We start from the raw sequence: 16,073 nt of genomic DNA on the forward strand, positions 1-16,073 counted from the left end.
TGTAAGTCGCTTTGGATAGAAGTGCTAAATGCATGAATGTAAATGTAAAGATATTTTACAGTATTTTTTTACTCTCTTTCCTGTGGATGTAATTTTGGATGAACACAGTGACAGAAGACTGAACATATTCTGAAGGACCTTGTATCTTTGAAAGAATTGTTCAAATGAGTCATTGAGGCTAAAACAATGGAACAAACACTCCTACAATCACAATGCACAAAACCTAACGACTGTTACAGTGCAACGGTCGATTTCCTAACCATGTGATGTCTGACAACATCCAGGACAGATGACAGTGAGCAGCTATTTTGGGGAAATTCTTTTGTGTGTTTTGGTTAATTATTGGTTTCATGCAGAGGTTCTGTGTGGTGGGGGGTAAAAGGAAGTAATATAAATGATAAATTCTGCATGATAACCTCATTCAGACAAAGTTTCTTGACCGATCAAACCATCACTTTATGATGACCAAATTCATTTTTTTAGCTGGTTAGTGATTGTTGCTCTTAGAGAATGCTTTTTTTAAGAGCATGAATGTTTGAATGTTTTATATGTTAACATTTCATTTGTATCTCTTTTCAGGCTTTTCTCTGGCATTGTGCCACTTTGGTAAGTTTTTTTTTAAAATGGGTGTGTTGTTTTATTATTAAATATTATATTCAAAAGCCACGTTTAAATAATAATAATAACAACAATACGAATTTATCCATTATCCAAACAGCTTGTCCTTTGTAGGGTTGGGGAAATAATAATAATTATTAATATTTTTATTAGTTCTGTTTTGTATTATTAATATGTGTGTAATAATTATATATATAAAAATATTATTATTATTTTAATTTTTTTTCAGGATTGGCCTTACAACTGGTATGCTACTTCACAAACTGGTCTCAGTACAGACCTGGCGTTGGCAAGTACCTGCCATCTAATGTGGACCCATATCTGTGCACTCATTTAATTTATGCTTTTTCCATTATTAATCACGAAAATAAATTGACAACCTATGAATGGAATGATGAAACTCTCTACAAATCTTTCAATGGACTAAAGAAAAAGTATGTGCTATTATCTGATGTTTTGTTTGTAAATCTATTTGTTTACAGAATATAATGCGTTATGTAATGCAGTTTTGAATAGTGATTTTTTTTTTTTTTGGTACATCTAATAATGATAAAAAATATTTGTCTTAACAGAAACCCCAGCTTGAAAACTCTCTTGGCTGTCGGAGGATGGAACTTCGGCTCAGCTCGGTAAGAGTCCAGCTGAAACACTGAATATTAAAGGGTGTGTGTTGAACAGAACTGTTTATTTAATAAATTTTCCCACCATGATTGTAGGTTTAGTAGCATGGTCTCCACATCAGAAAACAGGCAGACGTTTATTCAGTCCTCCATCGCATTTCTGAGGACCCATGACTTTGATGGTCTGGATCTGGACTGGGAGTATCCCGGTACTCGTGGAAGTCCACCAGAAGACAAGAATAGATTCACTCTGCTGTGTAAGGTAATTAATTATTCACAGATTTGTATTCTCTCACACAATGGTTTTAAAATTAATCTATGCTCTTTGCAACAAGTTGATAACATAGTTGAATGTTGGAGTAAAAATCAATAAAGATGGAAAAAACAATGAGTATGGATGTGCACATGTCCAAAAGTCCACTGGTGAAAATGCTTATTTTTCATTTTTCTATTTAAAAATGGGTAATACTTTACAATAAGCTTTTTATTTGTTACAATTAGTTAACTACATTAGTCAACATGAACTCAGATTGTTAATGTTATTTTTAACATTAACTAAAAATTGTTTTAAATCAAAAGTTCTATCTGGTAACATTAGTTGAAGCTCTGTGAATTAACATGAACAGACATTTTATTAACATTAAAGGCACACTATGCAGGAATTCCGTTTTTGTCAAACAGCGACCCCTAGAGTCGCTGTAGAGTACTTGTATTTAACGTTACTGTCGTAAATACCACTCACGCAGAGCGTATCTGCACTCACGGCCTCTGCACTTTATAATAGTAGTCTACCGCGTTTGATGGCTTATAACGTTTTTACATGATCGCAGCTAAATTACAAGTAAATAGCCTATAGCCTAGGCTTACAGTATAATTTCATTTGTGTTTTTTGAGTGTATGTAAACATTAAAAAATGCAGATTACATCAATAAAGTTACATGTCGCATTATTTCGTAACAATGTCCGTTATGATATCGTTAGACATGATTATTGCAATTTATCATAATCGTTTGCAAATTGCGCTCATTTACAACATGTAGGCTTATTTATGTCCTGATAATTATGTGAGATATTGACAACTGTTCTCATGATAATCGCAGGAATCAACTTTAAAGGTTGTATCAGTGATTTCTGGCCCCAAAATAAATGTCTAATCTTTCCTAACGATCAGCTAGCTGCCCGCCCCATAAGCATGCCGTCCAAAAACCGCGTCTCTGTAGGCAGCCTAGGCTCTGAGATCTCCACACAAAAACAAATGGGTACAACCACCACTCAAAACCAAAATAAACAGTGTTCCAACCAATCACTGACAGGTGCGGGTGTTGTGAGGTTTTGCGCTCGTGCACGGCTGGACGCGAAATCGGAGCAACACCCGCCCCTGTCAGTGATTGGTTGGAACACTGTTTATTTTGGTTTTGAGTGGTGGTTGTACCCATTTGTTTTTGTGTGGAGATCTCAGAGCCTAGGCTGCCTACAAAGACGCGGTTTTTGGACGGCATGCTTATGGGGCGGGCAGCTAGCTGATCTTTAGGAAAGATTAGACATTTATTTTGGGGCCAGAAATCACTGATACAACCTTTAACAGTGAAAGCCTGACCGAGTGGGACTCTTGTCCGGTTCCTCGCGCTGTCAGATTCTTGTACCTTTTTAGACTCTTCCGACCGCACTTTCTTTGTTTTTTTGCCATTCTGAATACGCAGGTCCGATGTTTACTCGTGTCTGACTCCTCGCTCAGTCAGTCTGCCTTATCCTCTATCTCTGTTCCTCAGACAATGCTTTCCTAGCTTTGTGCTTCTTATATGCCGGCTAAGCCATGATGACGATAGTGTGGAAAAGCTCCATCCTTGTTGTTGTTCTTATTGGTAGCCGGATCCTGGATGGGGGCGTGTATGTGTGCAGTACATAGACAGTAAAAGAAAGGTGCAGTGCCGTAAAGCAATTCGTTACATCGCGAGAGCTGATATCACACGATACTTCCTGATGCTGAGGAAGTTGCAAGTGTGGTTTGCAAAAAATCTGCATAGTTCCCCTTTAACAAATGTTTTAAAAATGTATTGCTCGTCTAATGTATTAACTGATGGTAACAAATAATTACTTATTGGAAAGTGTTACCTAAAAATGTAAAAATATATATATATATATGAGCATAACAAAACCACATTTTTTAAGAGGTATATTTGGTTTGTTCCTCTTTTGCTTTAATTACAGCAGCACTTGAGATTCATTTACTCCACAATTTTGTGTAAAACCTGATGATCATGTTCTCCAGCATGATTGAGATGAAACAAAGGAACATCTGACCGTCTGTACAAAGAGTCACATGATCAATGACACAGATTTACTCATTTGATTAGTGACCAAGCAATAGTGCAGAATCAGAAATATTTCTTTTTGTTTTACAAACTGCATTTATTTTAAACAAAAAATCTAAATCCTAAAGCTTTCTGTTTATTTCCAGGTTTATATTAGATTTTAAATGGCAGATTTTCAATGTGTATTATAATTACATTGAGTTAAAAAAGGCCTTAATCCACTGCAAATATGTGACTATAACAGGAACTCTTTGAAGCTTACCAGGCAGAGAGTTCTGCCACTGGACGCCCCATACTCATGCTCAGCGCTGCAGTGGCTGCTGGGAAAGGAAACATTGATGCTTCTTATGAAATTGCAGAAATGGTCAAGTATGTCTCCTGTTCACTTTTTTGTTTTCTTTGAATAATGAAATATGATTATGCTTTGCAAAGAATCTCTAAAAATGCCAATTAAATGTATAAATGGGTGAACCCACTACAATGTTTCCCCTCTTGTAATGCAGATATTTGGACTTCATTAATGTCATGACCTATGACTTCCATGGCTCATGGGATACAGTAACTGGGCACAACAGTCCTCTGTACCGTGGCTCTGGAGACACTGGAGAAAATATCTACTTCAATACTGTACAAAAGCCTTATAGCCTACTATAAAATTTCTGAAATACACTGGCCAAAAAAAGTCACTATTTTGATTTAAATAGGCAAATGCCTATTGATGGAAAAAACATCACATCAAGAGGTGCATCAATTGTTGGTCAAGATCTTGTGTTGACAATGCAAGAGTCCCAAAGACTTTCAATGAATTTAAGGTCTGGTGCCAATTCATGTGTGAAAATCATTCTTCATGCTCCCTCCCAACCATTCTTTCACAATTTGAGCCTGATGAATCTTGACATTGCCATCCTGGAATATGGCCATGATGTGTCTTCCTACATGGTTGTTTAAGAAATGAAAACTACATATCTATCAATTAGGAATAGAAGAACTGTTGCCAAACATACAGTATAACATGCTAGAAACATAATAATCACTGCAATAAGGATCCAATCATAGACTTTTATTAAGCATTCACCTATTTAAATCCAAACAGTGACTTTTTTTTTGGCCAGGAAAGGTATAAAATCATGCCTAACATACAAATGGTTTATGAATGATACTATGAGTCATTGCAAACAACAAGCAGCTGGAAACATGCAACAGGAAATAACTGATTCATCATGACAATGTAGGATTTTGCAATGAAATACTGGAGAGATCAGGGTGCTCCTGTGGAGAAGCTGAGGATGGGCTTTGCTGCGTATGGAAGAACGTTTCATCTGGCGTCTGCAGACAGTGGAGTTGGAGCTCCAGCTAGTGGACCTGCCTCAGCTGGACCTTTCACCAGAGAGAACGGATTCTGGTCCTATTATGAGGTCTTATTTTCAATCTAAACTCATGCACTTACATGATAGCACAATATTTAATTCTGAAAAATAAAATCAGAGGAGTTATGGACTGATCATCTCCCATCAGATCTGTACTTTCCTTCAAGGAACCATAGTGCAATGGATTGATGAGCAGAAAGTTCCTTATGCAACCAAGGGACAGAAATGGGTGGGATTTGACACCAAGGAAAGCTTTACGACTAAGGTGAATATGTCATAAATGTTGGATTACATACAGTTTAATGCATTTCTCCTGCTCTCAATAATTAAACATGGGCTGCTACAGGTGAACTACCTTAAGGAGAACAATTTTGGTGGAGCTTTCGTCTGGGCTCTGGATCTCGATGACTTTGCAGGACAGTTCTGCGGGCAGGGCAACTACCCTCTTATTGGGCAACTCCATAAACTTCTTAAAATTGGTACGGTACATCTTATATTTATAGAAACCTATTCCCACCACATAAGAAAAAAACATGCTTTGGTAAATCATAATTATCACATAAAAAGTAAAAAGTATGACATAAATGGGAAAAAGTAGGAAATTGATAACAATACTTATGATTTTTATCTCCATTATTTCAACTAGTTATAATTTCCATTATGTCATAATTTAGATTTTTTTAATCTCATAATTATGCCAGTATCTCATTTTGAATTTTTATCTCATAATTATGAGCAAAAATTAATGTAAACTTTTTGTCATTTCAACTTAGTATGTCAATTTCGACGCCGTGATTAACCAGTCAGAATCAAGTATTCCAGGGAGTCGTGTAATAAACCAGATTAATAATTGGAAAACTTAAGATAAAACATCAACTTACAATTTCCTCCTCCAGAGTTTCCATCTCTCCCTCCAAATACAACCGATGAGCTCTTTGGGAACTCAACAACAGCATCCACCACCGCTCTATCTTCTAGACCTCATGTTGTACCAACAGCTCCCTCAGGAACAGAGTTCTGTGTAGACAAACCGACGGGGGGAATATATGCAAACCCAGCTGACCCGATGACCTTCTTTCAGTGTGCTAATGGCGTGACCTATGTACAGAGATGCACTGAAGGGACCGTCTTCAATCCCAACTGCGTGTGCTGTGACTGGCCTAAGAATTAACCTCACGTTTCCTAAAAAGGAAATGTGTGGAATTTTTACTATATTTTTAAAGTACTATTCAGGGCCACTAGTGGCGCAACAATTTCACACTTTACCTTTCAATATTCTTTTAATGTCTTCAAATTTAACATAGACAGTCAATGATATAATACTACTTTAGTAAAACATTTTGTTGGGTCTTAAAAAGGGGGCACATTCTTAGCTTGTCTGATTAAAACTTGTCTGATTAAAAAACACCAATTGTCCACTTATTTTACATTTAGAGTGTTGCTGCACCTCAGTAGAGTGGGTGAAGGTATTCTGCGTGCAGGTTTTTACTTGCGCTTCTGTAAAGTTCTATTGATTTACTAGAATTTAGTTTCAATTTAATTCTTGCTCTGTGCTTAATCTGACTCCAATTTTAAATTATTATAAAATTTATACTGTTTCTCATTAGGAACTAATCATAAACATTGAATTTGTATTAATTTAGGTATTTGATTATTCTGGGTATCCCATACTTCGTTCATTAGGGAACCGAAGTTGCGGGTCTCCCCCTCGGGTGAAATCGTGTTCTTGGGGGGAACCGCAATAAGACTGAAAGGACACTTTATTATTAGTGGTTAAAGGAACAGGGGCTCAATCCCCCCAACTGGGGAAAGGTTTTGTTTTGGATGGGTGGGCATAGAAGATTAGGCAAATGGTTTTCTACGTCCTTGCTTCATGATCTTTTTATCAGATTAGCAATTTTATTGTTTTGTTGCATGCTGTTTGTTTGCTGTTTGCATCCTGTGTTCAGTCTTCGGAATTTCGGTCTTACAGAAATCGTTGTGATGTGGTTAATTTTTAAACATATTTTTAGATAAGATATTTTGTTAGAATATTTAGCAGGGAAAAAATACAGAATAAGAAAAAACACATCTGTTTGTTTTAACAACAAATATTTATTAATTTAACCTTACCGCTCATGAAATTAAATCAATTTCATAAAAATAATCAATGCAAAACAGTAATTCACAGTAATTTTCAGACCATTTCAGTGCAAACAATAACGAAGAATTCAAATGAACATTCTAACAAACAATTACAATAACTTGGTGTAACCTTGTGATATCCGACGCAAATGTTTATGGAGACAAACAATCAATCATAGTCTAAAACAATATCTAATGATAATCTATTGACCCATACATCACAGTGTAAACCTACATTTTCAATAAAATTTCTAAAAATGCAACTCTGTTAAGAAGAGTAGAATAACTACAGGGAGAGCTGTATTTCTCAGAAAGTTGGTTCAAAACACCAAAGCAGCATGTCTGACCATGTAAAGTCAGAAATATAAACTGTGTGTTTTGAAGCAGCAATAACCAGAGATAACTACTGTAGTAGGATGTTTTTTCCAAGCTCTATCATGTCCCCTGAACCCAGTAACACTTTCAAACACAAAAAGTGACTCTCAATCTTGAAAACTAATCATCACTCATTAATGATCCATTCATCATCATAATGCCCATTTTGTCTGATTCATTCGCATAGCTAGCTTATTCTTTTTCAGTGAGGGAGCTCAGTTGAAGTGTAATTGTGCTTAGCCATGCTTTTGCTTTTGCTCAGGGTTGCTTATTTTTGCATTTAATCAACAAACTTCTAATTATTTGGTCAGACATCACTCATGACAAATGCAATGACAAAACACTACTTAGGGTAATAACTAACAAAGTTCAAATAGAAATACATACAGTACATATGTAGTATGACTCTTTATAGTATTCATACTGTATACTGCAAGCCACTTTGGGTAAAAGCATCTGCCAAATGCCTGAATGTAATGTAAACCTAAGTGCAGGGTTAAATATTATTAATATTACACCCATGCCCTGCTGTCAACACCTGACACACAGCAAACTTGTGATGTGTTTTTTAAATCGTTCAGTAAGGAATGCAAGAATTAATCTTTATGTTTGAAATGTTTCACAACCTTCAATTCCTTTCTAAAGCTGTGGTATTCATTTTATTCAGATTTTCAATCTGAGCTCCTTGAGCTTGGTTTCAAAAATTTCACTCAGTGTTTTGAGATTAGTGTAACATCCACCATTTACAGCTCATGCTGGCTACTGTGAGGAGGCGGCAACTTCCTGATGTCATTATTCTGGATGAGCTGGAAGTAGAACAGCACGATCTCTTCATAGTTCTTAATGGAGATTCTCTCATTCACACCATGGAATCTAAAAGAGGAAAATGTACCCTCAAGCTGGATACTCCACTACATTAACACAAAGAGCCATTCTCCTGTGTCTTACCTCTGAGGATCACCTGGTTTGAACCACGTTGGTGCAAAGCGATATATGTCTCGGGTGATGTCCTTGTAGTGACGACTGTCAGTGTTGCCAACACAGATACCTGTGAGAGGAAACCGTAGAGCAGTTAAAAGTGTCTCTTCATAAGGGGAACTTGAGGGAACTGCATCACTTCACTTACCAGGAGCCACTGTGAGCTGAGGAAACATGATCTGCACTGTTTTCTTTATGATCTGGAACCCAAAAGCCTGCTCATCATAGGAGCTGATGGGCAGCGGATCGAATCCATTGACCATCTCTACCTTCACACGCTCATCTGATATGGTGGACTTGACCAAATACAAAACCTAAAAGAAAACCCCAAAAAGGAAACCTCTTCACATCATTCCAAACACACACATACAAAGATATTTTGAAAAACAATGGGCACTGGACCATTCTGAGTCATCCAGGGGGTCATACAGTTTTTTCAGTCAAACATAAATGTCATTTTTGGGTGAACTATCCTCCTACAGTTTTTTATTCAGAGTAACTCATGTGAAACAGTTTGAGAAGGTGTGAAGAGCAAAAGTTAATAGTTCAGCTAACTCTAGCCGTGACTAACTGTGCTTCGAGTCAGTTCTGTGGCTTCAGTGTGACCTCTCACCTCCTGCAATGTTTGGGCTGAGTGGATGCGGAAATTGACAAAAGCTTCAGCGTATGACGGGATTACGTTAATCTGTAAGAGAAAGAAAAATATTTAGGACTCCATTCATGATACAACTCAGTAAATTTACACAAAAAAAAAAGTGCCCCACCTTTACACCAGAGTTAAACATTGTGACGGCAGTTGTGGTCCTAACAAAGGCATTTGTATCAGGCTTTCTCTCTAACACCCTGCATATGAACACCGATATTATTATTATATTACTATGACAAGGGTTTCCTGATTTATTCACAAAGTTAGTGTTGGTAGCAATTAATTATTAATATGGTAAATCATGTGTTAAATATTTTACATATATCCTGTTATGGCAAAGAGGAATTTCCAGCAGTCTCCAGTCTTCTGAAGACTACAATCGAGGAGTTTCAGGGAGTTCAGAAACAGTGCTTACTTATATAGCGAATTACTCCCTTTGGAGTGGACTTTATAACTTTGCAGATGTTTTTCATGTGCAAACAGCAGCATCGCACACTATTGAATGTTGAAAATGTAAAAAAGCATAATAGATCCTCTTAAATTGACTTCAGTGGTCAAAACCATTTTCAGTGCAGGAAAAATCCTGTATAAAATATACTTTGATATGACATCAGAGACTGTAGTGAGCATTAAGACAACTCATATGGACTACCTGCTGAGTAGCGGAGAGAAGAGCCACAAATTAGACATGATGAATCTTAGAGGCAAGCCAAACTGCAAAATAAAATAAGAGAAATGGTTTGTTCAAAAACAAGTCCATATTTCATCAAATGTAACCTGTGAAATCCTCTGCTTAAACACTTTTACCTTATGTGCCAGGTGTTCAAATGTGCCACGCTCAGGACCATAACCAAACAGTCTGGGCATCAGATTTTCCTCCAACCTTGGAAAAGATATTACCGTAAACATGATTTAAATAAATTCTTAAGCTCAGTTTAATACTGCTGCCATGCAGCTGTTTTGAGAATAATTTAATAGCAAGAAATAAATCACTAAACAAAACATCTAATAAGAAGAAAAAGGATCCATCTTAAAGTATTTCCAACTGTGACAAAATAATGAAGCGTTTTAGGGGTTTCCGCTTGCCTCCTGACAGCTGAAGCCAAGATACCAATGCTGCTCTCTCTGGGAGGCATGGATGAATGTCCTGGAGCGCTGCTGACACTCAGCTTTACCGTGGCCTGACCCTTCTCACTGATACCAATCCTACAAAACACACACAGGGAAGATATTACAAACTAATTCAATAATTAAATGACTCTGCTAGTAGAGTTGCTCAAAATAACAGTCTCACAGGGCAGCAGGTCCTTCCAGGCCACTTATGACACCGTCCAGCACTGCCAGGCCTTCATCTAAAACATACTCGAGCTTCACCCCTCGTCTCTTCAGGAGCTTCACGATATTGACTGCGCCATGTAAGCCATTCACCTGACATATAACAGTATAAATAAGTGCATCAAAACAAGTGACTACTGGTCAGTTAACTTGAGACTGACCTCCTCATCGTGACCCAAACCAATGTAGAAGCTTCTGCGAGGGGTGTAACCTCGTTCCAGCAGGTATTCCAGCGCCTGAAGGATCCCCTTCAAGAACAAAAATTGTTACGGTTAGCTTCAGGTTGGAGTGAAATGATGTGCAATTGTTTGAATGAAGAACAATACAGCGTTAATTCTCTGTACCATCACAGACTGTTTGTTGTCGATGGTTCCTCGTCCATAAATGAAGCCATTGAGCTCTTGAGCAGAGAAAGGAGGAACATCCCACCCATCCGCCTCATCGGCCGGCACTACATCAATGTGAGCCAGCAGCATGTACGGCTCCAGATTAGGCTCTCTCCCAGGAACCGTGAACAAGTGGCTGTAGTTTCCCACCAACTCATGTTTGACCAGGCTGGATGATGAGAAGACCTTTGGGAAAACTGAGACAGAAACTTAAATCTTAAAGTCTTAAAAAATACTACTTTAGTTTCACTCAATACAAAACCTAATATTACTAAAAGAAAATTAGCTACTTTCCATAAATACAGTTAACAAATAGTGATAGTGAAGTGTCAGTGAAATGAGGTGCTTAACCTTCAGAAAATGCTTGTTTATTTTTTTACATTGTATTTTTATTTATTTTAATATGGGGTTTTGAATTTTTGTTACCCTGTTACCAAAATGTAGGACATGTATCAAGCTTAAAGACCAAATTGTGTAATTACATTGTTTTCGAGGAAGCATTGAAATACTAAAATTAAATGATTAATGAGTATGTCAATTATATTTTATTATATTAATCATGCAAAGTATTTAATGTATACACAATCATTACATATTAATGAAATACCAGGTAAAAAGGTCTAATAAAATTAAAATATATTTTTGGTAAACTTTCATTTCTCATAAATTGCAGGGAAAAAAACATTTATTTGATCGATTTTGTCACAACAGCTAAATAAATAGTGTTGAATGGTTGAGCTGGTCAAATGCTGTCAAATCTAAAATATGTGTAAAAAAATTATTTAATTAAAATAAGTTAATAATTAAAAGGTTTTTGTAAAAAAAAAAATGTAGTAGGCCTACAGATATATTTTGTTTATTTTCTGCCACATAATAGTTTGTAATGAAGCATAAATAATAGTTCTCACCAAATTTGTTGTGATTGAATAGCTTTTAAAAAGATAATAGGGCATTTTTCAGTAATCTTGCGTTGTCAGCTGTTTGATGGTGTTGTCAGTGTTGTGTAACTCAGTCTCACCCTTCCTCAGCAGCCCGTCAAACTCCTGCAGCGCGCTCGTGTTCACATTCGTCTCAGTAAATGACACGGTGGGAATCTGTATGGCCGCTATGAAAGAAATGAAAACAAGACATTTGAAACAATTAAATTACAATTACATTTGTAAAATCTAAATTCATCATCACCCATGTTGACAGCGCATCCCTAGGCTATGTCTCACTTCACGTGACGAGTTGAATGTCAAACTGCGCGATCTGCGACTCAGTATTTCTACGTTGTTTGTTACCTTTGAAGTTTGCCAGCATATTCTTCCTCTGTTGTGGACTTAAATGAAGAGAAATGGTTGTTGTATTTTCCCATTTTCCCAGCTGAAGCCCCGCGCCTACATCAAATGTAAACGTCCTAACTGTGGCAACAAGGAACAAAACTGTAATCAAAAATATGACACAAAACAGCAGCACTTTAAGAAACTTAAATAATTTCCAACGAGTGTTATGGCCTGTCATGTTTCAGGAAGTACGAAAGAGTCATTTCATAATCAGGGTTCATCATAATACCTCACCGATGTGATTAGAGGGCACGATCGCCCTCTGCTGCTCTGGGTTAGAGTCACAGGTTAAAGAGCCATAGAGATTTTATGTTAATGTTACACACTTTACAATAAAGTTCATTAACATTAGTTAACTACCTTAGTTGACATGACCTGAAAATGAACGATACTTCTACAGCGTTTATTAATCTTAATATTAATTTCAACATACTAATACATTATTAAAATCAAAGGTAGCATTTGTTAACATTAGTTAATGCACTGTGAACTAACATGAACAAATGAACAGATGTATTTAAGATGTAGCTCTAGCATTAACAAAGATTAACTATTATAGTAACAAATGTATTGCTCATTGTTAGTTAATATTGACTAATGTTAGCTAATGAACCTTATTGTAAAGTGTTACCGTGTTTGTTTACCTATTATAGTATTTTTTAAATGTATGTATTTATATGTTTTTAGTAATTCAGTGTGTGTTTTTAATTTGTATTTGTTTAACTTTTTTAAATGTTTATTTCAGTTCATTGCTAAGGAAATATTTCTAATTTTCATTTAACTTAAAGTAAAACATTTTTACCTAATGTTTATATTTTATTTCAGCTTTATTTCAATTAACAAAAATGATTTTTAGTTAACCATTATAATTTTTTTTTTTTTGCATTACAGTTTAGAAAACATTCAGTGAAACATTCATAAAGTGGCTAATGTGATCATTTACATAAGAATCGTCTCCAAGGCAAAATAATAAATGGCAGGTGATACAAGATAACAGGCAATAGGAGACAGACAGGTGAAAAACAACAGGGACTTAATAAAATGCATATATTAGATTATTCATTATTCATACTCATGTAATTCAAGTCTAATATGAAATAGTTGCACTGTGTACTACTTTAAAACCACAGTCTGTTTATTCTGCAGTAACATTGAAGTGAAAAATTTTCATGTCCTTTATAATCTTATCATTTCTTTTTCGATCTGTACTTTCTTTCAAGGTTACTTTCAAAGCAACCAGTGAAAATATTGACTAGATTTTGGCACAAATGAGAGCAATGAAACAAAGGTAAAATACAGAGGTTATAAAGACTGTGTCAAAAGGTCTTTTTAATCTGCTCTCTGTATCTTGATGACTTTGCAGGAGTCTACAGTAGTTCTGTATAGAGCAACTATATTATCTCTGCCAGCTCCATAAACATCTGAGTACTGGACCTTTTGATGTAATGTTTAAGTATTAATCATTGACAGTGTGACAGAGCAAAGTCAAAAACATAAACTCTGACATACAGAAGACTACTTGTGAAGTTGTGAAATATTACATAAAAATGCAATAACCTGAAACCTAAGATATTCTGTTCAGTGAATAGGAGCAGAATCTGTGTAGGCAAGCCAGAGGTTGTGTGTGTAAACTGCAAACCCAGCTGATCCCATGTCCTTTGTTACAGAGATACTCTGAATGTGCAGAATTAACCTCGAGCTGACCAGCAGCGCAACAGCTAGTAAACAACATTTCCATTTTTTATAGGTTTTTCAATAACAAGTAAATCTTGAGATAACAGAAATATTGGAAGGCGTATTTTACATGGACAAGATGCATATATATTTAACTTTTAAAACTAATGCATAACTTTTAAATCTAAAACAACTATTGAAAAAATATTTGTAAACACTGTGTTTTGCATGAAGACAAACCTCATAAATGGCAAGATATTTTATATATTTCACTGGTAGCATGAGTAACCTAATGATTTGTATTTAAAATGTTAATTCATCCATGGAAAACTACCAAAAGATACTAAGGAATTTCAAGAAAATATTTTTTATTATCAATTTTACATGCATCATTTCAAGCAAATTGAGGAAATATATTTACAGTAATTTTTCAAGGTTTTGGAGTCGGTAAGATTTTTTTAATGTTTTTGAAAGAAGTCTTTTATGCTCACCAAGGCTGCATTTATTTGATAAAAATATATATTTAAAAAAAACTGTAAAATGGTTAAATATTATTGCAATTTAAAAAAAAAACGGGTTTCTATTAGAATACATTAAGACATGTAATTTATTCCTGTGATGGTAAAGCTGAATTTTCAGCATCATTACTCTAGTCTTCAGTGTCACATGATCCTTCAAAAAACTACCACAATATATGTATCTTTACTGTCACTTTTGATCAAAGTCAGATTAATGCATCCCTGCAGAATAAAAGTATTTCTTTTCAACCAAAAAAATAAATAAATAAAATCTGACTGACCCCAGACTTTTCAATGGTACTGTATAAACATGTTTCGTACAGCTTTTAAATTAAAGTTAATTTAGACAGAACAAAGCTTATAAATCCCACAGATTCCAAAGTATGACATCTGTGTATTTTAGGTGTGAGATGGCGACAAGTTCCTAATGTCACTATTCTGCATGAGTTGAAAGTAGAACAGCACGATCTCTTCATAGTTTTGGATGGAGATTCTCTCATTCACACCATGGAATCTAAAGGGAAGTGTAAGCAGTTTAATATTTAATTACTTTTACAGCTTCAGCAAGAGTGTGTGTCCTACCTCGCAGAATCACCGGGTTTGTACCATGATGGGGCAAAACGATAAATGTCTGGAGACAGTTCAGTGTAGTGCCGGCTGTCAGTGTTACCCACACAGATACCTGTGAGAGGAAACCGTAGACAAAACTAAGAGTGAGAGAAGCTCTTCATGAGTCAATGATGTCTGTAAGGGGCACTTAAACCCCTTATGTCAATGATGACAATGCTGAAAGCCTTACCAGGAGTTACAGTGACCTGAGGGAAAATGTCATGCACCGTTTTCTTTATGATCTGGTACCCGAATGTATCATCATCATAGGAGCTGATGGGCAGAGGGTCAAATCCACTCACCAACTCTACCTTCACACGCTCATCTGATATGGTGGATTCAATCAGCTTCAGAACCTTTAGAAAGTGAATGGGGCATTAATTATTTAACATTTGGTTTTAGTAAACTTTGTGAAATATATTCAAGTATAAAAATCTGCCATGGACTTACAACTATAGAATTTGCATTATTCAAAACCAACAGCAATTGAGTCATCATAATTTGCATACTCATTACTGATTGGTTTTCTTTCCTACCTAAATTAAAAATAATAATAAAAAAGATGGGTATAAAACTATACTTAAAAAAATCAAACATAAACAAAGAAAAAGAAAAACATATGGAATTAATAATAAATAAAACAAAAGTAAAACCAAGTATATAAAAACAATTGAAATAATTAGCTACTTTATAAAGCTCACATTTGTTTCAGTTTAAAAGTTCTTAAGTCTTAATCGTTTGTTTATTAAGAGAGTAAAGAGATTTTTTACTTTATAACTTTATGATACAATACTCATAACTTTATGATATTGTAGTTTTGAGAGTGATGGTAAAATGGATAAACAGCCGTAAAGACAGAAAAGCCCATTCTGAAATCTTTTCTGTCTTTATGTCTTTTTATCATAATACTATCGATGTCTGCAGTGTTAACAGAGTTATGTAATCAATTACTTTTTTCAAGTCACTATTAAAGTAACGCATTACTTTTAAATTTACAACAAAATATCTGCGTTACTTTTTAAGTAATGCAAGTTACTGTTTTCCCAATTATTGACTGACACCTCTCCTTTCCCGATGTTGAGGGAAATCAAGAGTAAGTGCAGAGGCGTTGTGTGCAAGCATGATGGTTATTGTAGTTCTGGACTAAATGTGAGCAGGCATTTACTCATCTCACTTTCACAAAAAC

At 35.5% G+C, this 16,073-nt stretch overlaps 3 protein-coding genes across 3 annotated transcripts in view; 1 reads left to right on the forward strand and 2 right to left on the reverse strand.

The window, feature by feature from the left end:
* Positions 1–306: 306 nt before the first annotated feature.
* Positions 307–6,324, forward strand: LOC143722773 (acidic mammalian chitinase-like). The gene is made up of 11 exons (XM_077214329.1): positions 307–486; positions 580–606; positions 848–1,052; positions 1,191–1,247; positions 1,335–1,500; positions 3,795–3,919; positions 4,054–4,177; positions 4,783–4,965; positions 5,066–5,182; positions 5,264–5,396; positions 5,814–6,324. The coding sequence occupies exons 1-11, from the start codon at positions 459–461 to the stop codon at positions 6,086–6,088; spliced, it is 1,440 nt and encodes a 479-aa protein (XP_077070444.1). The 5' UTR covers positions 307–458; the 3' UTR covers positions 6,089–6,324.
* A 667-nt stretch (positions 6,325–6,991) lies between these two features.
* On the reverse strand, positions 6,992–12,349 carry pm20d1.2 (peptidase M20 domain containing 1, tandem duplicate 2). Its single transcript, XM_077214330.1, has 13 exons — positions 12,045–12,349; positions 11,780–11,866; positions 10,720–10,958; positions 10,537–10,623; positions 10,335–10,468; positions 10,127–10,246; positions 9,848–9,923; positions 9,693–9,754; positions 9,159–9,237; positions 9,008–9,079; positions 8,543–8,708; positions 8,365–8,464; positions 6,992–8,289 (listed from the first exon to the last, which is right to left on the reverse strand). The coding sequence occupies exons 1-13, from the start codon at positions 12,262–12,264 to the stop codon at positions 8,160–8,162; spliced, it is 1,572 nt and encodes a 523-aa protein (XP_077070445.1). The 5' UTR covers positions 12,265–12,349; the 3' UTR covers positions 6,992–8,159.
* Positions 12,350–14,213: 1,864 nt separating this feature from the next.
* Positions 14,214–16,073, reverse strand: part of LOC143722604 (N-fatty-acyl-amino acid synthase/hydrolase PM20D1.1) — an 8,486-nt gene continuing 6,626 nt past the window's right edge. Inside the window, exons 11-13 of the mRNA XM_077214001.1 lie at positions 15,078–15,243; positions 14,861–14,960; positions 14,214–14,792 (exon numbers count right to left, since the gene is read on the reverse strand). Coding sequence (XP_077070116.1) covers positions 14,678–14,792; positions 14,861–14,960; positions 15,078–15,243 — 381 coding nt within the window. The 3' untranslated portion in view covers positions 14,214–14,677. The remainder of the gene's footprint in view (positions 14,793–14,860; positions 14,961–15,077; positions 15,244–16,073) is intronic.

Source organism: Siphateles boraxobius, unplaced genomic scaffold (assembly GCF_051911475.1).
Source record: "Siphateles boraxobius isolate OS27281-9 unplaced genomic scaffold, OSU_SipBor_1 68, whole genome shotgun sequence".
In the NCBI taxonomy this organism is placed as follows: domain Eukaryota; kingdom Metazoa; phylum Chordata; class Actinopteri; order Cypriniformes; family Leuciscidae; genus Siphateles; species Siphateles boraxobius.